The 25,497-nt window shown below is 36.5% G+C and overlaps 1 protein-coding gene across 4 annotated transcripts in view; it reads left to right on the forward strand.

Moving 5' to 3' along the window:
- CLUAP1 (clusterin associated protein 1) overlaps nucleotides 1-25,497 on the forward strand; it is an 80,905-nt gene that overhangs the window by 40,088 nt on the left and 15,320 nt on the right. For all 4 annotated transcript variants that reach the window (XM_078152644.1, XM_078152645.1, XM_078152646.1 and 1 more), the window contains 5 exons: nucleotides 436-615; nucleotides 2,491-2,586; nucleotides 8,052-8,135; nucleotides 9,846-9,979; nucleotides 17,514-17,655. In XM_078152644.1, the coding sequence (XP_078008770.1) occupies nucleotides 436-615; nucleotides 2,491-2,586; nucleotides 8,052-8,135; nucleotides 9,846-9,979; nucleotides 17,514-17,655 (636 nt within the window). The remainder of the gene's footprint in view (nucleotides 1-435; nucleotides 616-2,490; nucleotides 2,587-8,051; nucleotides 8,136-9,845; nucleotides 9,980-17,513; nucleotides 17,656-25,497) is intronic.

Below are 25,497 nucleotides of genomic sequence, written 5' to 3' on the forward strand. Positions count from 1 at the left end.
ATCATTAACCCCCTTGGGGGGTATATGCCTAACAGTAGAATATCTAGATCAAAGAGTATAGACCTTTTAGTCACTTTATTTGCATAATTCCAAATTGCTTTCCAGCATGATTGTTCCATTTCACAGCTCCACTATACATTAGTGTGCTTGTTTTTCCACAATCCCTGCAATACTGACTATTCTCATCTTTTGACATTGCTTATTTGCTGGATATGAGGTGAAACCTCAGGGTTGTCTAGATTTTCTCTAGCATTTTCTAGTCCTAGTCTATTTTGTTTTGCCTGATATGATTATTAATATGGTATCATAGTTAGTATAATGTTAATCTGCTCTTGGAAGTTTTCGTTTCAACCTAGACATTTTCCAAGTTGTTCACATATGATTTTTATGGACATTATATGGAAGGGACCTGATTTTTTTTTCTTCTAAAAATAGGCCACCAAAGCTCATATAAAACTTAACACTAAGAAACTGTATCAAGCAGATGGATATGCAGTAAAGGAACTATTGAAAATTACATCAGTCCTTTATAATGCCATGAAAACCAAAGGAATGGAAGGCTCTGAAATAGGAGAGGAAGATATCAGCAAATTCAAATTTGATCTTGGTTCAAAGGTAAGGCAAAATATATTCTTGTAGGTGTGCAATAAGATTATTTGTTTCATTCAACTCATTCATTCAGGAAACAACTATTAAAAGCACCTACAGTGTTCAGTGGGAAAAGCATTGGATTTGGAGTCAGACAACCTGGATTTGAGTTTCAAATTCACTTATTAAAGATAATATATGGAAAACATTTTATAAACTTTAAAGTATTATATAAATATCAACTATCATTATTATTATCACCGTGGCAAAATCACTTGCTCTGAGCCTCAGTTTTCTCAGTTGTAAAATAAGGATAAATAATGATTGTTTTAACCATTTTACAAAGCCTTAGGTTTAAAGGCAGAAGGATGAGGGAGCAGATACTTAGGGAAGAATCTGTAGATAGAGCTATATCTGAGCCTTAGAAATGAATTTCTCTAGAACAAACTTCTAGCTGTGGACATTTTGTCATTAGCTGGGAGGGCACTTATTTTAGAGAAAGGAGACCTGGATATGAGTTTCACATCTGCCACTTAATGACTTTGTTATTGTAGACAGGTCTGTTCAGTTATCTTAGGTGGAAAATGCAGATGATAAAAAATGACCTATCTGCTTTAGGGCTTCTGTGAGGAAAGTGCTTTGTCAGCTAAAATTCTGTCTAAATGTGAACTAGGCCTCTTAGTTGCATTCCTGAGGAAATGTTTACCTGGGACAAACTAACTCTAGTGACACTCTTATTTCTCCTTTCCTAATCTCTATTCTCTTAATAGTCTTTTCTTGTCTTACTAATTCCCTTTTTATCTAGTGTAAAAATAGGCCAAGTAGCTCCTTGAAAGAAGCTTCTCTAAGACCTATGACTGAATCCTCCAAACCTAGCCTAGATTTTCTTATCTTCTTCCTCCGACTTCCAGCTGTTGCCGGTGTGATGTGGAGTGGAAGTTTTGTTTTGTTTTTGTTTTTATTTTTATTTATTTTTATTAATTTATTTTGATTTATCAACAGTCACTTCCATGAGCTTTTGAGTTTAAAATTTTTCTCCCCCTTCCTCCTCACCACCCTCCCCAAGACGGTGCACAATCTAATATAGGCTATACATATACATTCCTATTAAACATATTTTCACATTAGTTATGTTGTAAGAATTAGAACCAATAGGAGGAACCGCCAGAAAGAAGAAATAAAACTCAACAAAAGACAAAAAAAATAGCAAATAGTATGCTTCAATCTGCATTCAAATTCCATAGTTCTTTCTTTGGATGTGGATAGCATTTTCCATCATAAGGCCTTTGGAGATGTCTTAGATCCTTGTATTTCTGGGAAGGGTTAAGTTCATCAATATTAGTCATCGCACAACGTGGCTATTATTGTGTACAACATTCTCTTGGTTCTGTTCACTTTTAGAGTGGAAATTTTGGAATGGACATGCAAAAAACAGACCTTTGTAATTATCTTTCATTGATTTTGAAAGCATTTTCTCCAAAAGAGACTGGGGGGAGGGGAAACTAGAGAAGTGATGCAGATTCAGAACAAGAAGGAGGACCTCCTTAATTACCTGCCCAGATCCCTGGCACAGGTTTTTTATTCAGATAACTGGGCAGTAGGGATATTGGAAGGCCTTTCAGCATTTCTTGTACTTCTGAGTGTGTTAGCTAGCTTCTAACACTGTGCTCCTCAGGTTGTCATGGAGAGAGAGAGATGGGAAGTACCTGGTTTTCCTCCTGCCACTAACTCCCACGAGCTTTGATCCAGATGACAGGGTATGAACACCTGTGGGAAACTAAAGATTTTTGCTGACAGAAAGTCAGACTTACTGTTAACTTTCTAATTATATGCATTTTAAATTTTCAAATCACCCATCTAATGTAGGATGTCACTGATGTTTCTGCTTTTTTAAAATTCCAGATTGCAGATTTGAAAGCAGCTAGGCAGCTTGCTTCTGAAATTACATCAAAAGGAGCATCTCTCTATGATTTACTTGGCAAAGAAGTAGAGCTGCGGGTAAGTTGTGTTCAAAGAAAATAATTTTGTTGCTTAGCTAATTTCTGTAATAGGTAAGACATTAAGTTCATAAAGGAAAACAAAATTTAAAGTGAAAATCATGATGTCAAAATATTGTAGAACTATTACTGTGAGTAGTACTATCAGTTGTAAAACGACCAAAAAAAATGATTCTTGTGCTATTTCTTATGTTCAGTTAAATACAGAAAACATTTTTTCACTGAAAAAAAAATCTTCTATTCACCCTTACAGATTTTTTTCCCTTGGCAAGGATAGCTACAAATCTTGCTTAAATTTTATCTTTTTTCTTATTGTGAAGTTGACAAACATCAACAAATACGAACATCTCCTTAGATAAAGAAGAGAAAAAAATATTATATATAAGACTGTAAATTTCTTTTACATACAGCTGGTTTTTAAAGATTATTTTAAATTTAGCAGAGTAGTTCTAACTTTGCCTTGCTTTTGAAATTCCTTCTGCTTTCTCCTGTGTGTGTTTAGAATTTCTTTCATATTCTTTTCTTTGTTTCCTTCTTTTTTTGCTATTACTATCACTACTTCCTTCATTCTGCTTGATAGTGCTCCACCTTTCCCTCACCCTCTCTCAAATAAAAGCCCTTCTTTATGACAAAGGCCCGTAAGTTAAGCAGAATAAATCTGTACATCAGCCATGTCTGGAAATGTATGTATCATTCTGCACCTTACGTTCATAACTAGAGGTGAGAAACATTTTATCATTAGTCTTTTGTAGTTGTGATTGTCATTCAAACTTCTCTGAATTTCTCTTTTGTCATACTTACAACCCCATATTATTCCATTATATTCATAAGGTGTTCAGCCATTCCCAAGGTGATGAACACCACTTTTGTTTCCATTTCTTTGCTACAACAAAAAATGGTATTATAAATATTTTTGTGCGTATGAGTTGTTTCCTCTTTCTTTGATCTCTTTGGGGTATAAGCCTAGTGTTGGTATTTCTGGATCAAGAGGGTATGCAGAGTTTAGTGATTTTGAGGACATATGGCTTTCCAGAATAGTTGGACTAATTCACAGCTCCACCGGCAAAAACAAAACAAAACAAAACTTGTATGCCTATCTTGTCACAGCCTCTCCAACAATTGTTATTTTCCTTTTTTGTCATCTTTGCCAATCTGATGAGTATACAGTGGAACCTCAGAGTTGCTTTAAGTTACATTTCTCTTATTTTTAGTGACTTAGAGCATTTTTTCATGTATTTGTAGATAACTTTTTTCTTTTGAGAATAACCTAATCATATTGTTTGACCTTTTATCTATATGGTTTTCGTTCTTATGTTTGTTTCAATTCCTTATATAACTTGTTTTTTTCTTTTTCTTCTTAATTTATTTTGATTTATCTTCCATATGCTTTTGAGTTTAAAATTTTTCTCCCCCTTCCTCCCCAGGCTTGCAATCTGATATAGCCTATGCATATACATTCCTATTAAACATATTCACATTAGTGATGTTATAAGGAAAATTAGAACCAGTAGGAGGAACCACAAGAAAGAGAAAACAAAACAAAACAGAAGAAAAAAATAGCAAATAATATGCTTCGATCTGCATTCAAAGTCCATAGTTCTTTCTTTAGATGTGGATAGCATTTTCCATCGTGAGACCTTTGGAGATGTCTTAGATCCTTCCATTGCTGAGAAAGGCTAAGTCTATCAACGTTAGTCATCACACAACATGGCTGTTACTGTGTACGATGTTCTCCTGGTTCTGCTCACTTCACTCACCATCAAACCATACAAGTCTTTCTGGGTTTTTCTGAAGTCTGCTTGCTCATCATTTCTTATAGCAAAATAGTATTCCATTACATTCATGTACCAGAACTTGTTCAGCCGTTCCCCAATTGATGGTCATCCCCTCAAATTTCCAGTTCTTGGCCACCACCAAAAGAGCTGCTATAAATATTTTTGTGTATGTGGGTCCTTTTCCCATTTTTATGATCTCTTTGGGATGCGGCCCTAGAAGTGCTATTGCTGGGTCAAAGGGTTTGCACATTTTGATAGTCCTTTGGGCATAATTCCAAATTGATCCCCAAAATGGTTGGTTCATTTCACAACTCCACCAGCAATGCATTAATGTTCCGATTTTCTCACATTTTCTCCAACATTTATCATTTTACTGTTTTGTCATGTTGGACAATCTGATAGGTGTGATGTGGTACCTCAAGTTGTTTTGATTTGAATTTCTCTAATCAATAGTGATTTAGAGCATTTTTTCACATGACTATGGATGGTTTAATTTCTTCATCTGAGAACTGCCTGTTCCTATCCTTTGACCATTTATCAATTGGGGAATGACTTGTATTCTTATAAATTTGACTTAATTCTCTATGTATTTTAGAAATGAGGCCTTTATCAGAGACACTGATTGTAAAAGTTCTCTCCCAATTTTCTACTTTCCTTCTAATCTTGGTTGCATTGGTTTTGTATTATAGGTCTTGTATTATATTTAATTATGCTGATACCATATTCTGTCCAGTAAATTTAAGCTCCTTGTAGATGGAGGCTGTTTTATTTTTATCTTTATATTCCCAGTGCCCTATGATACTCAGATAACCAAATGGATTTGTATAATATGTATATGCCCTTCAGTGATGCAGATTGCAACCCATCCATGCCTGCCCATCTTTTTGAATTCTTGTCCATGTCTTCCTATAAATTTGCCAGAATGAGTCCACCTAATGGAAGACTTCTTCATTTTCTTTGGAATCATAAGGATACCAGTAGAGCACTTGTAGTATCATGTTAGTTATCTCTTGTTTTCACCTTGTTATTAGCCTATCTTTTTCTTTTTTTTTCCTTCTTTTTAGTCTTAAATTTTTGTATTTTATTTTTTCCTATTACATGTAAAAACAATTTGTAACATTTAAAAAAAATTTTGAGTTCCAGATTCTCTCTCTCCCTGTCCTTTCCTCCCCCCTCCTTCAGAAGGCAAGCAATTTGATATTGATATATATGTATAGTCATACAAAGTATATTTCTACGTTAGCAACATTATGAAAGAAAACACAGGCCAAAAAAACCCCAAGAAAAAAAAGGAAAGTAAAAATGCTTACTTCAATCCTTCATCAGTTCTTTCTCTGTAAGTGGATAGTGTTTTTCATCATAAGGCCTTCAGAATTATCTTGGATCATTGTATTGCTGAGAATAATTAAGTTGTTAACAGCGATTGTGTAATATTGCTGTTACTGTGTGCAATGTTCTCCTGCTTCTGCTCACTTTACTTTGCATCAGTTTGTGTAATCCTTTCCAGGTTTGTTTTTTTTTTTTAGAGAATCCTGCTCATCATTTCTTATAGCTCAATAATATTCCATTACAATCTTATACCACAACTTGTTTAGCCATTCCCCAGTTGATGGGCATCCCCTTAATTTTCAATTCTTTGCCACTACAAAAAGAGCTGCTAAGAATATTTTTGTACATATAGGTCCTTTTCCTTTTTTTTTTTTAATCTTTTTGGGATATAGACCTGGTAGTGACATTGCTGGGTCAAAGGGTATACACAGTTTTGTAGCTCTTTAGCCCACATTTTCCAATCACACATTTCTTTGAAGACATCCTTTACTTTAGTATCCTTTTTTTTGTATTGTATCCTTCTTACTACTATAGCATTCCTCCCCCATTGCCTTCTAAATGATACTGTTTTTATTCTTCAGAGATTCTAGTGTTCCATGACTTGTACCCATATAACAACTATTTTAATTGTTATATAATAAGATAGGCCTAGAACAAAAGCAGACTTACAAGGAAGCAAAGAAAAGATGGAGAGCTCTGAACACAGTACACAGTATTTATTATATAGGCTTTTTTGAAACAGAAATTTATTGCTGTATATTTTTAATCTTCTCTTACATTTTGCTGTGCACATGGCAATACTATTTTTCTTTTCTTATTGTGTATTGAAGTTTAAAATAAATTAATTAAAAAACAAAAACAAAAGGATAGGCCTTCATTTTAGGGAAAAGTTTGGAGTAATTAAAGGATTTCTGCATTTTCCCATTGGAAATCTAGCCCACTCTGTCCTCTTATTTAATTCTGGACCCAACTAATTGTCCATTTGCAATGTCCACCTGAGATACGTAAACTGATGAATAACCTCTATGGGTTTTACATCTAACTGCATGTCATAGTCTGGATGATAAGGGTTCTTTATCTGCTTGGTTTTTCCTGTGCAGATGGTTAGGCCAGAGTCTTTTGAGTAGACTCTCTTCTAGGAGGCTCAATACTGATCTGGGGCTTGATGAAACTAGTATAATGTCATAAACAAAAGAAAGCATCTGGAGAGCCTTACCATCTGTAGAGAATCCTTCTTCAACTTCAACATGACTGTGGCAAATACCTCTGATGAATATCTCTCTGTTTTATGCCTTGCCTGATATTATTGATGAGAGGGCCATCAAATAAGATTCTTTCTTATGTCTTTCAAGGAATCTTTCACTTTTTGCTATTTACATGAAAGGCAGCTTTTTTGGAAAAGAGCCTTTGAGGTGGTGGTTTTGCCCTAGTGAATTAAAAATATTTTCATAATAAATAGTAAGCACAATAGGATTTTTAAAATTTTCTCTAATTTTAAAAATCTTTCAACCAATTGTGTGATGGTAAAGATATGGCCTGTTTTGAAATGCTACTTGCAAAAGCTTGTTTATTCTCTTATAATACCCTCATCAATGGTATAATAACAGTGGCTCAGTACATAGAATGTGCTGCTGCACACTACCAGGCCATACATTTCACTTAAGTGTGCCATAAATCATGCAGATCCAGTACTTGCAAGTGCATGCACGTGAGCAAGTCTCTGAATTGCCTGTAATGTTCCATGGCTCCAATTGGAAAGCCAGTGGTGTAGTATGCATAATATGCATTTAATAAACATTTGTGGAATTGAAAGAATAAATGGATGGATGGGCAAAACAGGAGGCACGCCTCCAGAAAGGAAAAAGGTGGCAAAAGGAATATACTTTGTATGTAAACATAGATAAAATAGTAACCAGTAGGAGAATATTTGGTAAAATTTGTAATCTCGCCATAGAGTAATGTTATCACAATATTACTTAGAGACATGTATGTGTTTAGACGGATGCCACATGGATAGGTAATGCTTGTGCAATGAATCCTAAGCAAGTTGAAGTCAAATGTCTTAACTCCTGAAGGCTTACTCAGGTTTGGATGATCTCTCCTTGACCAGGTGAATGTGTTAGTTTGTACCAGCATCTGTCAAATTTTTATAAATAGAATATTCATTCATCTGGTAATACATATAAATAATGTATAAGATATTAAAAATAGAGAACCACTGCACACATTTTGTAAGATACTTTAATAGAGTATGCTTATGTATCGTTTAAATAAATGCATTAATCATTTAGTTCTAGGAGTACTGGTTTTAATAATTGTCTCTTTTAGACCCATGTGTAAATGGATTGTTTTTTGCTTATAGGAATTGAGAACAGAAGCAATTGCCAGACCACTAGAGATAAATGAGACTGAAAAAGTGATGAGGATTGCAGTCAAAGATATTTTGGTAAGGTTGTTTTGCTGTTAATTAACATTTATCATATCCAAATACCCACAGCAATTGTCACTTTGCTTACACAAAACTATGTACTTCTATCTCTACAACAGCCTTGACAGTACATGTTAATGGTAAGAAGCTTAGGACACTCCAGAATCCCAAGATTGTTCTTTTTAATTATTAACATTGTACCACAAAATCTCGTATGATTCATCAGCTATAATACAGATGTTGGAGAGAAAGTTTATTAGCACAGGTTCCCCTTAAGACACAAGTGGGGAAATAAACAATTTACATTTATGTAAATTTATATTTAGAACATTTAGTAAGTAATTGCTGTGTGCAAAACATGGTGGAAATTGTTGGGAGAGATACACAGATAGATAAGGTATGGCCTTATCAAAGGGAAGCAAGAATATGTCCCGTGTTATACAATAAAACCCTAGGTATGGCAGTTATACCATTGATACTTGTTGTTAAGTAAGAATAAAACTATTAGAAACAAGTTAGAAACAGCACAGTGCTAATAATGAAGGTGAGGCATCATTGGCAAAAGATATTTCCTAACTTTTCCCCCTCCCTTCACTTGTCACATCCTGTCTGAAATCAGGATTCCATGTCATTTCCTGGCCATTTCCATTACTTCCATCCATTCCTCATTCTAGCTCCCTTTATGTGGTTGTCTTCCTCTATTAGAATGTAAGCTCCTTGAAGGCAAGGACCATCTTGCTTGTATTTGCATCCCTGGTGTCTGGCATATAACAAATACTTTATCATTCATTCAGAAGTTCTGGGCCTCAGTTTCTGCATCTGTAAAATGAGCGACTTGGACTAGATATCTTCTGAGGTCCCTTCATAGATCACAGATCTATGTTAACACTAACATATTTATAGTTTTGAACACTAGGCAGATGTTAATTTCCCTTTGTTTATGAGACTAAGGATCATGTATTATCTATGTATCAAAGGTAATAATACAAGGCAGTATGTGTTAAGTACCAAATGAATGGCACAAGCTTCTTGATCATTGGGAAGTTTCTACTTCTGGTATCTTTAGGTTTCTTAGGAAACCTAATTGATTGGTTATCTGCTTATTGACATTGGTTTACTTAAACCTCAGTTTTCTTATCTGAAAATGGTTCTATTATCTGTTCTACTTACCTGGGGAGGCAGTATGATTAAATAAAGGATCAGCAGATTAGGGGCAGAAGACTTGATTCTTAGCTTTACTATTAACAAATTTTATGACCTTGGACATTTCACTTGGCCCCACTGGATCTCTCTAAAATGAGAGAGGATGATCCTTAAGGTTCCTTCTAGGCCCCCCCTCAAAAAAATCTTAAGAAGGAAGGCCCTCTTCTGGTAAAGGAATAGATAACCATATTTCTGGACTTAGATGAGTTCTGAATTTAGAGTCAGAGAATCTGGGGGTCAGACTTTGGCTCGCTACTTTTGTGATCTTGGGCAAATTTCTTAACCTCTTTTGGCCTCAGTACCCTTATTTGTAAAATGAAGGGGTTGGATTAGATGACCCTTGAGGATCTCCTCCACTTCTAGATCCACAAGCCTGTGAAACAGCCTAAAAGTAGGAAGTTAAACAAGGTGACCTTTTGAAGGCTCTTTTAACCTTATGAATCTGTGATTTTGATAACTTAGAAATGGCTTTTTATAAAGCATTTGAATGACAGTTGATACGCTGACTTATCTTGTCATTTTCAGGCACAAGTTCAGAAAACTAAAGACTTGCTCAACAACGTGGCCTCGGATGAAGCAAACTTAGAAGCCAAAATTGAAAAAAGAAAATTAGAACTTGAAAGAAACCGAAAGCGCCTGCAGACTCTGCAGAGTGTCAGGTACCTACAGGAGAGTGCAAGTCTTTGAAATGATAAAGCAGCAAAAGACTTAAGGGAATAGAATATAATGGGGGGGTGCTCACTGCCCAAGAAGTAGTTCAAGTTCAAAGTCTACAAACTAGACTTCAGTTACCCACTGAAGTTATCCACTGAATCAGACAGTTAAACTCAGTTTTCTTTGCTGTTTTCAAAATTTTTAGAACATTATTTAATTCTTAACTCTCTAGAGTTTGAGCTTTTGAAATTTTTTGGAATGCGAAGTAAGTAAATCCAGATGGTGGTGGTTACACAAGACTTGATTACATCAGACCAGACCCTTATAGCAAATTACATGGAAGCATGTTTTGAATTGATTTCTCCCTTTTCAGACCAGTAGTTAATCTCCATCCTGGTTTTCCTACTTGAAACTAACCTCTTTATGGTCACGTTGATAAATGCAACATTACATATGAATTGCTAAGTATGGTTCTTGTGCCTGTGACCTTTCAAACCTGTAGATTCTTAAAAATAGGTTCTTAATATATATCTTTGTAATTTTCTTCTTTGTTCTGCTTTTTCAAAAATATTTTGCTCTCTCTCTCCCCCACCCCTCCCCCTTTCTCTTTGCTTTTTCCCATAGTCCCTCCATTCTCTACATAGCTACATTATTTCTCCTCCTTCCCTTTTCTCTCCCCCTTCTCTCCTTCCTTGCTAGTGCAACTGATTTAGTTTACTCATTTGAAATTTTACCTAATGTCAAAATGTATCTTATCTTCTGTGGAATTGCAGCAGCAGGGAAAATTAAGATATAATTGCAGGTAAAAATTAAGTTTTTACTCTGGCTGAAGGATCACTGTTACATTCCTTCTACTTTTAGAACACTGTTCTCTGAATGTTTGTTCTCTCTACTTTAAATATTATTCCAGAAAAAAAAATCATATTGAATATTTTGTTTTTTAAGTAACTTTTTCTGGGAGGTGGGGAGCAGAAATCTATTTCCTAGGTATCTCTAAATTGGTTTAGGCTAAGAAGTTATAAACTATTATATATATATATATATATATATATATATATATATATATTTTTATAACTATTTTATATTTTATATTTATCTGACTTTTTTTTTAAAGAATAGAACTCTTCCCTTAGGATCTGTAATAAGAATAAATAAATAAGAAATTAATTGAGAAGGCCAATTGAAACATCTCTGTACATGGGGGCAGTTTTTAACCAGAATCACCAATTCTAAGACTTAGAAAGGCCATAGAGGCCACACTAGTATAAGAATCTTCTCTACAACATGCCTGACAAGCAGTCAGCCAGCATTTTCTTTTCTTTTTTTTAAAATATTTTTTCCAGTTACATGTATAAACAGTTTATAACCTTCGTTTTTTACAATTTTGAGTTCCAAATTTTCTCCCACCCTGTCTTTTCTCCCCCCTTATTGAGAAGGCAAGCAATTTGATAAATGTTACACATGTATAGTCATGTAAAACATATTTCTATATTAGTAATGTTGTGAAAGAAAACACTGACCAAAACCAAAAGAAAAAGTAAAGAAAAAAATAATGCTTCAATCTGCATTCAGATTCCATCAGTTCTTTTTCTGGAGGTGGATAGCATTTTTCTTTCTTTTTTTTTTTTGTGAGGCAATTGGGATTAAGTGATTTGCCCAGGGTCACACACCTAGTAAATGTCGAGTGTCTGAGCAGGATTTGAACTCAGGTCTTCCTGACTCCCAAGGTTGTAGCTCTATCCACTGCCACACCTAGCTGCCCCAGGATAGCGTTTTTCAGAATCATCTTCGATCTTTGTGTTGCTGAGAATAGCTAAGTTTTTCACAGCTGAACATTGTACAGTATTGCTGTTGCTGGGTACAATGTCCTCCTGGTTCTGCTCATTTCATTTTGCATCAGTTCATGTAAATCTTTCCAGGTTTTTCTGAAAGCATGCTGCTCATCATTTCTTATAGCACAGTAAAATTCCATTACAATCCTATATCACAACTTGTTCATCCATTCCCCATTCATAAATTTATAAAAACAGGGCATTTCCTAATTTTTAATTCTTTGCTACCACAAAAAGGCAAGCATTTTCTTAAAGACCTCTTGTGAGGAGGAATCCACTATAGTAATCCAAGGGCAGCCTATCCCCTTTTTTGGGTAGCTCTGAGCATTAGGAAGCTTTTCCTTTTATTGAGACAAATCTGCCACTTAAACTTCTATCCATGGTTCTGAGTTCTGTCTTCTGGGGCTAAACTGACCAACTCTAATCATGTGTCTATGTGATAGTCTTTCAGATAATTAAAGACAGTTATTGTGTCCTCTGTAAACTCTTTCTCCTAAAGACTTAAATATATCCAATTCCTTCATGCCACGTCCCACATAATCTTGAAACCCTTCACTTACCCTGGTCACTCTTCGTTGGACACTTTACCTTACCAGCATGCTTTCTAAACTGTGGTGCCCAGAACTGAAGAGAATCTTCTATCTTATTAAATTGGCCCAACATCTTAGCCAATTAATCTTTTTGGATCCTGACTCTGTCATCCCATGTTGACAATCCCTATCAGCTTTGTACCATCTATAAATCTAACAGCATGCCATTTATCCAAGTAATTAATAAAAATGTGCTTGTCACTCGTGCATTCCCAGTCGCCAATGTAGTGAAACAAGGCTGTATGCTTGCTCCCATGCTTTTTAGCATGATGTTTTCAGCCATGTTGTCAGATGCCTTCAATGAGGACGAATGTGACATCAAGGTCAGCTACTTCACTGATGGCAATTCTTCAACTACAAGCTAAGACGAAAGGGGAGGGAGTGTTGGTGCATGATTTTATGTTTGCAGATGATTGTGCACTCATTTCAGCCTCTAAAACTGAGATGCAACAAAGTATGAGTTGATCCTCTGCTGCTTGTGCTAATTTTGGCCTAACAGCACCAAGAAAACATAGGTACTCCATTAGCCAACACCACACCACCTGTATGTGAAACCATTGGTTACAGCAAATGGAGAAGTTTTGAATTCTGTGGATAAGTTTGCTTACCTTGGCAGTATACTTTCTAGGGATATACACATTAATAATGAGGTTGACGCACGTATTGCCAGATCTAGCTCAGTGTTTGGAAGGCTCCAAAGGAAAGCGTGAGAGAGAAAATGTATTAGACTTACTACCGAACTGAAGGTCTACAGAGCCATTGTGCTGACCTCATTGTTGTATGCCTGTGAAACCTGTGTACCAGCACCATGCCAGGAAACTGAATCACTTCCGTCTGAATTGTCTTAGTAAGATTCTGAAGATCACCTGGCAGGATAAGATACCAGACACTGAGGTCCTTTCTCAAGCTAAACTGCCAAGCATTCAAACTCTACTGCGGAAAACACAACTATAATGGGTTGGCCACATTGTTAGAATGCCAAACATATGCTTGCCTAAAAGACTGTTTTATGGAGAACTCACAGGGCAAGTGCTCACATAGTGGTCGGAAGAAGCGATACAAGGACGCCCTCAAGATCTCTCTTAAGAACTTTGGAATTGATTGTATGATATGGGAGATACTGGCACAGGACAACCCAGCATGGTATGCCCTCATTAGAGAAGGTGCTATGCTTTATGAGCAAAGTAGAATCAAAGTAATTCAAAAGAAATGTGCAAATTTAGAGAATCCACCCCAAATGTTCACATGGACTATTTTTGCCTGACTAGTGGTAGAACATTTTGAGCTCATTTTGGTCTGATCAGCCACAGTTGGACACACAGTAACTTGACTCTATAATGATGTCATTTTGGTCTTCTTGAGAACAAAGGACAGCAACCAGCCAGCTATCCCTACCAGCTTTGTGCCAGCTACAAATCTGACAGCATGCCATTTATCCAAATCATTAATAAAAATACTAAACTAGCACAAAACTAAGGATAAATCTGTGGGGTTCTTCACTAGAAACTACCTTCCTAGTTATCATTAAAATGGTTACTTTTGGGGTCCATTAATTCAAATAGTTCTGAATCCACCTGTGTATTTGTCCTGTTATCTAGCCTACATCTCTTCCGTTGTCCAGAAAAATATCATCTGAGATTTTGTCAAGTGTTTTGCTAAAATCAAGGTAAACATTCACTAGGTATACATGTCTAGTTTCTGTATTTTGAAAACTAGTTTCAAGCATTATTCTTTTCATTCAAGTCTTTCCACAGGAGGGAAAAGAATGTAATAAACATTTATGTAGTGCCTACTGTGTTCCAGGAACTGTGCTAAGTGATTTTATAATTATTATTTCATTTGATCCTCCCAACAACCCTGTGAGGTAGGTGTTATTATTTATCCCTATTTTATGGTCAAAGAAACTAAAGCAAATAGATTAAGTGACTTGCCCAAGGTCATACAGTTAACAAGTGTCTGAGGTAGGATTTGAACTCGTCTTCCTGACCCTTGGACCAGCTGTCTACTTACTATACCACCAGCTGCCTCAAAGAAGAAAACCAGGAAGAGAATGCTAATCCTTAGTGCATTTATTTTATAGAAATCATAGAATTTCAGAGTTGGAAAGGACCTCAGAGAGAACAGCTATTCCAACCTCTATTTAAACAATGAATCTTATCTACAATATGTGATCATATGGCTGCCATTTGAAGACCTCCAGCAATAAGGAATTCTCTGCCTTCCTTAGGGGGCTTTTATAAACACTTTGTGGTAGCTCTAATTTTTCAGAACATTTTCCCTATACTGAGTCAAAATTGCTTCACTGTATATTCTATCCTATAGGAACACTTAAAAAAAATGGACTCTTTTCTCTGTGTAACTGCCCTAAGTATGTATGAAGGAACTATCATATCTCCACTAAGTCTTCTGTTCTTCAGGTTAATTATCCCTGTTTCTTTCAGTTAATTCTGATATGACATGATTTCAAATTCCTTCAACATCCTGGTTGCCTTCCCGAATGTACTCTTAATTTGTCAGTGTTCTTCCTAAACATGGTGCCAAAAACTGCACCCAATTCTAGTGTGGTCTGAGCAGGGCATTGCACAATGGATGTGATCACCCCCTTCATGTGTTGAGCTCTGGTCTTTTTATCGGGAAAGTTTGGAAGTCTCCTATTTCGTTGAGTATCCATCTCCTCCCTTGAAAAATCACGCTCATTTTTGCTGGGTAGTTGATCCTTGGCTGCATTCCAAGTTCCTTTGCCTTACAGAATATCATGTTCCACGACCTTCGGTCTTTTAATATAGAAGCTGCAAGGTCCTGTGTAATCCTGACTGTGGTTCCATGATATTTAAATTGTTTCTTTCTGGCTGTTTGCAGCACCTTCCCCTTTCATCTGGTAATTTTGGAATTTTGCTGTTGTATTCCTTGACATTGTCAATTTGGGATCTCTTTCAGGTGGTAATTGGTGGATTCTTTCCATGGTTATTTTACCTTCTGGTTCTAGGACTTCAGGGCAATTTTCCTTTATGATTTCCTGAAAGATACTGTCCAGGCTCTTTTTTTATCATGATTTTCAGGTAGTCCAATAATTTTAAAATTGTCTCTCCTGAATTGATTTTCCAGGTTGGTTGTTTTACTGATGAGGTATTTTACGTTTTCATCTATTTTTTCATTTTTTTTTTGTTTCTGTTTGACTGATTCTTGGTCTCTCATAGAGACATTAGTTTCCATTTGTCCAATTCTAGTTTTTAACAGATTGTTTTCTTCTGTTAGTTTTTGTACTTCCTTCTTCAATTGGCCAATTGTGTTTTTTATGGACTTGTTTTCTTCAGTGTACTTTTCTGTTAGTTTTTGTCCTTCCTTCTTCAATTGGCCAATTGTGTTTTTTAGGGACTTGTTTTCTTTAGTGTATTTTTTTTCCAGTTGGTCAATTGTATTTTTGAAGGAGTCTTCTACCTCTCTCATTTGACTATTAAAATCCTTCTTGAGCTCTTCTAAGAAGGCTTTTTGGGCTTCAGACCGGTTCATATTCCCTTTTGATGTTGCAGATGTGGGTTTGTTGACAATGTTGTCCTCTTCAGAATTTCTGTCTTGATCTTCACTTTTCTCATAATATGAATCTGTGGTACGTTTCTTTTTACTCATGGTGTTTCTTTATTCCCTGGCCTTTAAAGAGATTGAGCTCTCCTGCTGGGGAACAGAGGGCACTGACCCAAGCTTCTTGTGTTGGAGCCTAGGTCTTGGTCACTGGCTTTGTGTGCTGGGGCCTCTTATGTTGGCAACTGGAGGCTGTAGGTTTCTGGCAGCTTGCCTCGTGTTGGACTGGAATCAGCAAGGCTGGAACTTTCAGGCAATTCTAGGTTGCCTGCTTTTCCTTTCCATTAGCTTTTTTCAGCTCCTTTTAGATGTGTGCTGCAGGGTGTTTATCTGCCTGGGGCCCCCTGCAGTGTTGTCTTTCTTGTTTCTGCTAATACACTGGGAGATTCCTTGGCAGTAGAGTGCTGAGGCACCTGGTGTTTTTCTGAGCTGGTTTCCACTGGTTCCCACCCCCACCCCCCTCACTGAGGCACTTGGAGGTCCAGGTGTTGGTGTTTGCCTGTTCTACCACCTGGGCTTCAGTATTTCTTCACAGTTGGAGGCTGCAGGGCTCCGACAGCTCACCTGGTGTTGGGCTGGAACCAGCAAGGCTGGGGCTTTAGGAAGCCTTTAGGTTGTTTTCTTCACCTCCTTTTAGATGAATGCTGCAGGGTACTTATCTGCCTGGGGCCCCTTGTAGTTCTGCCTCCCTTATTCTTGCTGAGGCACTGGGAGACCTGTTTGCTGGGCTGCTGCACTGCTGCTCCCTGTCTTTCGTCTAGTTCACCTGTTCCAGGGTTTTTTTCTGGGGTGATATTTTCTGGGTTTTCAGAGGTTGATAGGGGAGAGTGAGAGCGACTACCTTTTCACTCCGACATCTTGGCTCCCAGAAGTGGAAACACCTCCTTCATTTGTGAAACAAAATTGCAGCTGGTTTTGGGGCAACTGCATTATACTGTTGAATATATTGAATTTGCAGTCTATTAAATCTCCAGGCTCTTTGTACAAGTTCTATCCTCATTACCCTATCACGTATGTGTGAAGTTGATTTTTTAAACCCAAATTCAGGATATTAAATTTTGGGGGGGCAACATGGTAAAGCAAAAGAGGGCTGGATCTGGGATCAAAGAACCTGTTTCAAATTCCAGGTTGGCCACTTGGACAAAGTGCTAAACCTCAAGGGGACCTTGGCTTCCTCTTCTTGAGGGGGTTGAATAGATGACCACTGAGGTCCCTTCCAGCTCCAAATCTATGCCCCTATTAAATTTCATTTTGCTAGATTGAGTCTATGGAGGCCCAGCCTCTACAGCTCTTTTTAGACTCTCAGTTTTGTTGTTGCATGATGGCACCCCCTATATTAGGCATTCCTCTTTGTTATTGGCAATTCAGTTTTTCTTTCCATCTCTTCCATATGTCAAAGTAAGCTATTCTTATATATAGTATGTTGTTTATATATTTATGTATTTATATAATATATTGATATACTTATTATATTGATAAAAAATTTAAACAGAAGAGAGCCAAAGATCTTTCACTTTCATTTTCTTTGGCCTATACAGACCAGCCTTTATGGATGAATATGAGAAGATTGAGGAGGAATTGCAGAAGCAGTATGACATTTACCTGGAAAAATTTCGGAATCTGGCCTACCTAGAACAGCAACTTGAGGATCATCACAGAATGGAGCAAGAGAGGTTTGAGGTAAATGTTTGTAATTTTTACATAATATTCTATTTTTAGTAAATACTGATATAACACATTGTAATTTGCCTTTTATTTTATCTGTATATCTTTTTTTTTCTTCCTAGTTAGGTCAAGGACCATATTTTTCCAATTTTTTAGTTTCTTCTCTCTAGTAATATGATGATGATAATGTAGACTGGGCTTCCAGGCTTGCTTTGTTCTGGACTTCAAGTCCAACGTTTTGCCACTTAGACCAAGCCCATACCATATTGTTGCTATAGAGAAATGTTGACAATTTCTGTGGATTTATTGTGTATCTTGCTACTTTACTGAAGTAATCTCATTTAGCTTCTTTGTTGATTCTCTGGGGTTTTCTAAGTAAAGTATTATGTCATTTGTAAATAGGGGTAATTATGTCTTTTCTTGACAATGTTTGTACCTTTAATATTTTTCTTATTACCATCACTAGCAGTTCTAGAACTTTGCCAAATAAAATTTTAGAAAAAGGCCATTCCCTAATTTCTTATGCTTCTCCTGGTGTCCAGCCTAATTGAGGCCTGCAGTGATTATTTGTATGCTTCTCCACATGATTTTACTCATTCTGTAGTTTGTCATTGTTATATCTTTTGGCTTTTGGATCACCTTGGTGTCATAAATTTGCTGGGAACAGTCATTTTTATCTAAATAATGATTTAACCAGGAGAAAACTAATAGGGGACTCACCTGTACATAATAATAATAATCATATTAACTCACCTTCATATAAGGTTTGCAAAGATGTTCTGTATATATTATCACATTTTGATCCACATGGAATCCCCAGAGGTAGTTCTTCTTATCCCCATTTTATAGATGAGAAAACTGAGGTTCAGAGAGGCTAAGTGATATGGCCAGAGACATTAACAATGTGCTGGAGGGAGGATGAGAGCCCAAGAATTTTTGCTTCAAGTCTGGTGTATCATCCTCTGTAACATGCTGTCTCTGTTTTCAGTCTTTGCTAAGAGCTAAGCAAGAAGACATATGTTTAAGCTGTAGCAGGAGAGATTTAGGTGAGATGCCTGGAAAAACTTCTTAACTCTTTAACATTAGCAATAATCCCACCTTAATCTGCATAGCACTGTATAATTTACAAAGAGCTTTTACAAAAATTCATCCTCTAATCTGACTTTTACAACCACTCAATGGAAGAACTTGTTATATTCATTTTGCAAATGGGAAAAGGCTCCTGTTGGGATATACTTTATCCTCAACTGAGTTAATTAATTGAAATTCAGTGAGAAAATTATACCAGTCATTGTTATTTGAGTGATTTTCTTCAACCTGGAATCAGTAGAGGAGAAAATAGTAGTGTTTTTACTTTACTGCTTTTCATCCAATGCAGTATCAAGTCCCTCAGATATCAGGATAAGAGTGTTTTTTCCCTTCAGTTTGTCTTTTGTCCTAGAAAATGAACCTTAATAATCTCTTGCTGAAAGATAAGTATTACTTTTGTGTCTCTTTATGACTGTGTGGTATAATTTAATCAGTCTGGGGAAATGAGTATCTGAAGTGGATTAGATTAAATCCAAATCCTAGGCCTGAATCTTTCCTCCCTGCCTTGATCAAAGCCTAAGGACCACTAGAAGAGTTAATGTTACTGGAAGACCTAAGGAATATATACTGGGGAGAGGAAAAAGAAAGGAAGTTAATGAATACGTTAGGAGGAATTGGAAATTGAGAAAAAAAAATTGATTTAGTAAAAATTCATAAAAAATTTTTCTCAGTGATTTGCTCAGCCAACTTTTATCTTTATATTACAGGAAGTTATTTTGCTCTCACTGTTTAACAACAAAAAAACCCCCCATCAAAAATCAAGAGAAAGACAAAAGAGGAGAAAAAGGGAAAAGCAGTGAATAATAGGGCATCACCAGCTGCCTCCAGCACTACTTAGTATCACCTAGGCTGATGATTGCCTCCTCATTTCATCTAGATAAATTGTTGAATTTTGATAGTATTTAGTGCTTAAAGTTCCTTAGCATTGGTCTCTGTTAAACCTGATGCCTCTTATCACATTTATGCAAACCTAGACTGTATCTTAGTTATATTTGTGTCTCCTGTAGTGTCTAGCATAGAGAATCATGCATAATAAGGATTCAATAAATGTTTGCTGAAGGAGTGAATGTCCTAATTCACTCCTAAAGGAGTGAAAGTACAATGTGTCTTGGGGAATAGGTATTCCAAAGTACCCGCGAAAAATTCTCTGTCACTACTTAGATCTTTGGTTTCTCCTTCCGTATTTTTCTCCTCAAAGTCTTCTTACTCTCCTCCTGGCCCTGCTTTAATACCCAGTTCCTCAAAGTTTACCATTTGGCGTATAAAACAGAGAATATGAAAATCTCTCTTTGATTCTCCCTTGATAGTAGCTTCTTCATTTTTCTTCATTGAAACTCTAATTTCATTGACATGGATATTCCCTTCATATTTATCACAACTAATCTACACTGTATCCTTTTTTATCCATCTTCTCCCAAAAAGCCTTCACGGAAATCTACCCAGCCTGCTGGAGGTCTGTCTTCATGTAGCTCAGTTCTCAACATATGACCAATCTACCTCCTTTCTGATTATGTTTCCTTACTGTTACCCTTATACTACTTCTTGCTTATAGGTTATCATTGGTAATATCTTGCAACCTACTTGTGCCCAGCAGGTATCTTTTTTTTTTTTGTCTAGGCAGTGGGTTAAGTGACTTGCCTAGGATCACACAGCAAGTAAGTGTTATGTATCTGAGGCCGGATTTGAACTCAGGCCCTCCTGAATCCAGGGCCAGTGCTCTATCCACTGTGCCACCTAGCTGCCCCAGGTATCTTTCTGTTTACTTTTGGGTTACACACTTGGATTTTAATGAGTTACTAGTGTTCTAAGATTCACAGTCATACAGCACTTCTAGGAGAACATTTTTGTTAAAAAGATGGCTTTTGTGATGAAGAGAGAACATAGAGCGAAAACACAGTGAGAACATTAAAAAATTATTGTGCAGTTTCCCAAATGCAGTCCAGCTTCCTTTCTTCCTCTTTGTCAGTTCTGAGCCCAATTCATGCCTATCTGCATTACCTGCCCCAAATATGTGTACTGTTCTACTAACCATTGGATTGGGCTTCTACATATATAGCCCAGAAAATAGATATTTTTCATAATTTAGTTTTTTAGTTTGTACTGTAAGCTATTTTCTTATGAGTAGTCACGAATCCTATTGGAGATCTTGTAATGCATCTTTATGTTCTGGAGTTTGATGCAGTCACATAATATTACCATAATATCAAGCAGAAGCATATGGAAGATTTCATCATCCTTAAAGAATCCTTTTTCCATTTGGACTCAAGGTACCATAACAGTGACAGATACCTTTGGCAAGCATATATCTCCCTGTTTTATCTCTTGCTTTTGATGTTAATTCAATTCCAACAAACGTTTATCCAGTACCTACTGCATGGCACTGTACTTGGGGCTGGGGATATGAAAATCAAAATGCAGAACAGTGCCTGCTTTCAAGGAGTTTACATTTTATTGCTCTCAGATAAATACATACAAGATAATTTCAGGAGAAAAGGGGTAATGAACTCAGAGGGATAAAGAAAAACTTCTTATGGAAGGAGTCAACTTAGCTGAATCTTGGTGGAAGCTAAGAATTTTGAGAGGCAGAATTGAAGTGGGAGTACCTGGGACAACATAGCCTGTGTGAGAACATAGTGGCTGGAAATGGAATGTGGAGTTTGGGGAATAGTTAATAAGCCAGTCTTGTGAGAATAAGAAGTAAGTCTGGAAACAGAGGTGGCGGCCAAACTCTGGAAGGCTCAAGATTCCTGGCTGAGGGAGTTTGTATTTTATGCTAGAGGCCATAGAGAATCACTGAAGCTTTTTTGTTTTGTTTTTGTTGTGGAAGTAATGTGCATGTTAGGGAAATTAATTTGGCAGCTACGTGGAGAATGGATCAGTAATCAGAGGGCCAGTGAGCAGGGGTACTCCTGATTGTGTTTATCCAGGAATCTGTTATTAACATATTCACAAAAGGCCCCTTGTAGGAAGGTCTTTTTTTAAGGTTACCTTTTGCTGTATTGGGTCAAATGGTTTTTCTATTATCAACAAACAAAAACACAGACCTTATATGGTCTGCACCTTTCAGTCAGGTGTGTTACTCTAAAGATGTGGTCTTTTGCAAAAAAAAAATTTACAAAAGTCTATGTATTTTCTTTGTATATTTTCACCAAGAATATCCTTGAAAGGAATGTAGCTCATAAAGACATTATAAAGATAAGAAAATAGGTAATTAGTTGAATAGTTATTGATGTACTTGTGAGCACCCTTTTTTTCCCTATAGTAATAGCTTTGATTTTTTTCAATTCCTTTGGTATCTTTCTGTCCCTAAGAAATGATCCTTTAATGCCTTCAAGATTGTGTCATTTCATGTGTGTAGTTTCTCAGTTTGTACTTGGTCTTGTCCAGCCAGCCTTCCCAGTTTGGTGGTCTTAAATACCAATTCTAGTTCCTCATGAAACACTTCAGGGGCTGAAGTGTGAGAGCCTAAATATAAAGGTTCTTCTGTCACTGAGATGAAAATTCCATTTAATTTAATAAGTAGTTTAAAACACCTACTAAGTGCCAGGTACTGAGGATACAAAGACAACAAAGGAACAGTCCCTGCCCACAAGGGTCTTACATTCTACTGGGGGAGACAACATGTACACAAATAGTTAAATACTTTATACAAAGTCATTCTAGGCATCTAGAATACTAATAATTGAGAAGATCAAGAAAGGTCTCATGTAGGAAGTGGCATGTAGGTGAGCCTTGAAAAGAGCTGAAGATCCCCAAACTTGAGGTGAGGAGGGAAGATATTCTAGGTAGGAGAGACAACCATTATAAAGGTTGTGGAGGGGGGCAGTGGGATTTCACATATGGAGAACTAGGATGTAAGCCAGTTTGGCTGGAACAGAGTGGAAAGGTACTCCCTTGATGTGAAATCAATCTGGAAAGATAGATTGAAGCCAGATTCTGAAAGATTTTAATTCCAAACAAAGAAGTCTGTATTTTTTCCTCAGGGAAATAGGGAGCTACTGAAGCCTCATGAGCAGGGAAATGACATGGCTATTCCTATACTTTGGAAATATCAATTTGGCAGCTATTTGGAGAGGGGTCAGATCAGAAGCCTGGTTCTTCCTGCAGTAGGAGGCTACTGAAATCATCCAGACAAGAGGCAAACTATGATTGAGACTGTATGTGTTGAGAGAGAAGGGAATAACAGATGCAAGAGATATTGTGGAGACCAAATCAATGATACTTGGCAGCTAATTAGATGTGAGGGTTGAGGGAGAGAAAAGAGTCAAGGATGATGACGCCAAAGGGCAAATCTGAGTATTTGGAAGGGTAGTGGTTCGATCAACAGAAGTGGGGAAGTTTTGAGGATAGATAGGTTTTGGAGAAAATATGTTAGGAGTTTTTGCAGATGATACAATGACTGACTTAGAGAATTCTAGAGAATCAAATAAAATTACTTCAAACAGTCAATAACTTAAGCAATGTTGTAGGAAATAAAATAAAACATCAAAATTTTTTTATATTACCAACAAAACCAAGCAGCAAGAAATAGGAGAAAGTCCAAAATAACTATGCAATATATAAAATATTTTGAGTTCTTCTTGCCAAGATACATGTAGGAACTATGTGAATGCAAATAAAAAACATTCTTTATAAAATGAAGACCTAAATATTTGGAGAAGTACTAATTTCCCATGGGTTGGCAGAGCCAACATAATAAAAATGACAATACTACCTAAATTAATTTACTTATTCAATTCCATACCAATCAGACTACCAAAGGATTACTTTTAGTCCTAGAAAAAATGACAATGAAATTCATTTGGAGGAAAAAAGGTGAAGAATCTCAAGGGAAATAATGAAAAAAAGGAGAAAGGGGGAGCTAGCAGTACAATCTCAAATTTTACTACATAGCAGTAATCATTGAAATTCTTTGGTATTGGTTAAAAAATAGAGGGGAAGGTACAGAAGTCAACCAGTGGAACAGATTAAGTACGCAAAATACAGAAGCAAGCACAGTAGCATACATAGTGTTTGATTAACCCAAAGGACTCCAACTATTGGGGAAAAGACACACTAGTTAAAAAAAATACTGGGAAAACTAGAAAAAAATCTAACAGAAATTGTATATAGACTAACACTTCATACCAAGTGCCAATGTAAACTTTAAATAAATACGTGACAGATATAAAAAGTCCTGTCATAAACAAATTAAAGGAGCAGGGAAGAGTATACATTTCATAATGGATAAAGGAAGGAGGGTTTATGACTAAATAGGAGACAGAGAGGATCATAGATGATAAAATGGACAATTTTGTTTACATAAAATTAAAGTTTTTGCGCAAATGAAACTAATACAGTTAGAAATTAGAAAAACATTTAACTGGGGAAAAATCTTAGCTACAAGTTAAAAAAAATAAGATCTAATATCCAAGATATATAAAGAGCTGATTCAAATTTATTAGAGCCATTCCTCAACAGATAAATGGTCAAAGGAAATAAATTGGAAATTTTCCAAAAAAATCCAAGCTATCAACAACCACATGAAAAAATGTTCCAAATTGCTAATTAAATATGCAGATTAAAGCAACTCTGAGGAACCACATTGCGCTGATCAGATTGGCAAAGCATTTTTTTTTAAAGGAAGAAAAAGAAATGAAAGGAAAGATGGTCATTAAAGCAGTTTTAAAAATAAACAGACAAGGGGGGAGCTGGGTGGCTTAATAGATAGAGCTCCAGCCTTGGAGTCAGGATGACCTGAGTTTAAATCTGGCCTCAGACACTTGAAACTTACTACTAGCTGTGTGACCCTGGGCAAGTCATTTAACCCCAATTGCCTCACCAAAAAAAAAAAAACCAAACCAAAAAAAAAAAATAGACAAGAACAGAAAGGAAGCCAAAGGGAATTACCGATAAGCAAGATAGCTTTGAAAGTTGCATGTTGAATCTATCATATACTTAGAAAGAAAAGAAAGTACTATATAATAGAGATCTGCATTTTCTTGTACATTCCTCTTTTTCTGTTCTAATGTGTATATGAAAATGCCCATTTTATGTGGAATATGTGATAGGAGTTCCATTTTTAGACATGAGATGCCTATTGTACATCCATGTAGAGACAGATACCAGCAGACAGTTGGTAACACTGGATAGGAATCCAGGTAAGAGATTGGGCTAGATATATAAATCTAGGAGTCGTTTGCATAGAGAGAATAATTAAAGCCTTGGGAATTGATGAGGTCACCAAGGAGAATACCCAGAGAGAGAAGAGGTAAGGAGAGAGCCTTAGAGGCAGAGGATGAAAAGCATCAAAGGGTACTGAGAAGTTGTGGTCACAAAAGTGGGAAAAGACCTGAAAGGGTAGTGTCTAAGAAGCCCAGAGAAGAGAAAGTATCTGGAAGGAGGGTGTAGTTGGTAGGGTCAAAAGCTGGAAAGAAGTCAAGTCAGAAAGGCCATTTGACCAAGCTGTTTAGGTAAAGCTTAGATAGGACAGTGTCAGTCAAATGGCAAAATCAGATATTGCAATTCAGCAGATTAAGAAGTAGAGGGATGAGGAAGTGGAAGCAACAAGTGAAGATGACCGTATTTAGGAGTTTGACTGTGAAAGGGAGAAGATATAGGTCAGTAACATAAGGAGAGGGCAGGTCAAGGGAAGATTAAGGATGGGGGTATCAAGACAACCAGGGGATAAGGAGATTAAAGATGAGAGAAAGAGGGAATGATTAAGGGGAAAACTCCCAGAGGAGTTGAAAGAAAATGGGATCCAGTAAAGAGGTTAACCTAGGTGAG

Source organism: Phascolarctos cinereus, unplaced genomic scaffold (genome assembly GCF_003287225.1).
Source record: "Phascolarctos cinereus isolate Bilbo 61053 unplaced genomic scaffold, phaCin_HiC Scaffold_4;HRSCAF=312, whole genome shotgun sequence".
Lineage (NCBI taxonomy): Eukaryota > Metazoa > Chordata > Mammalia > Diprotodontia > Phascolarctidae > Phascolarctos > Phascolarctos cinereus.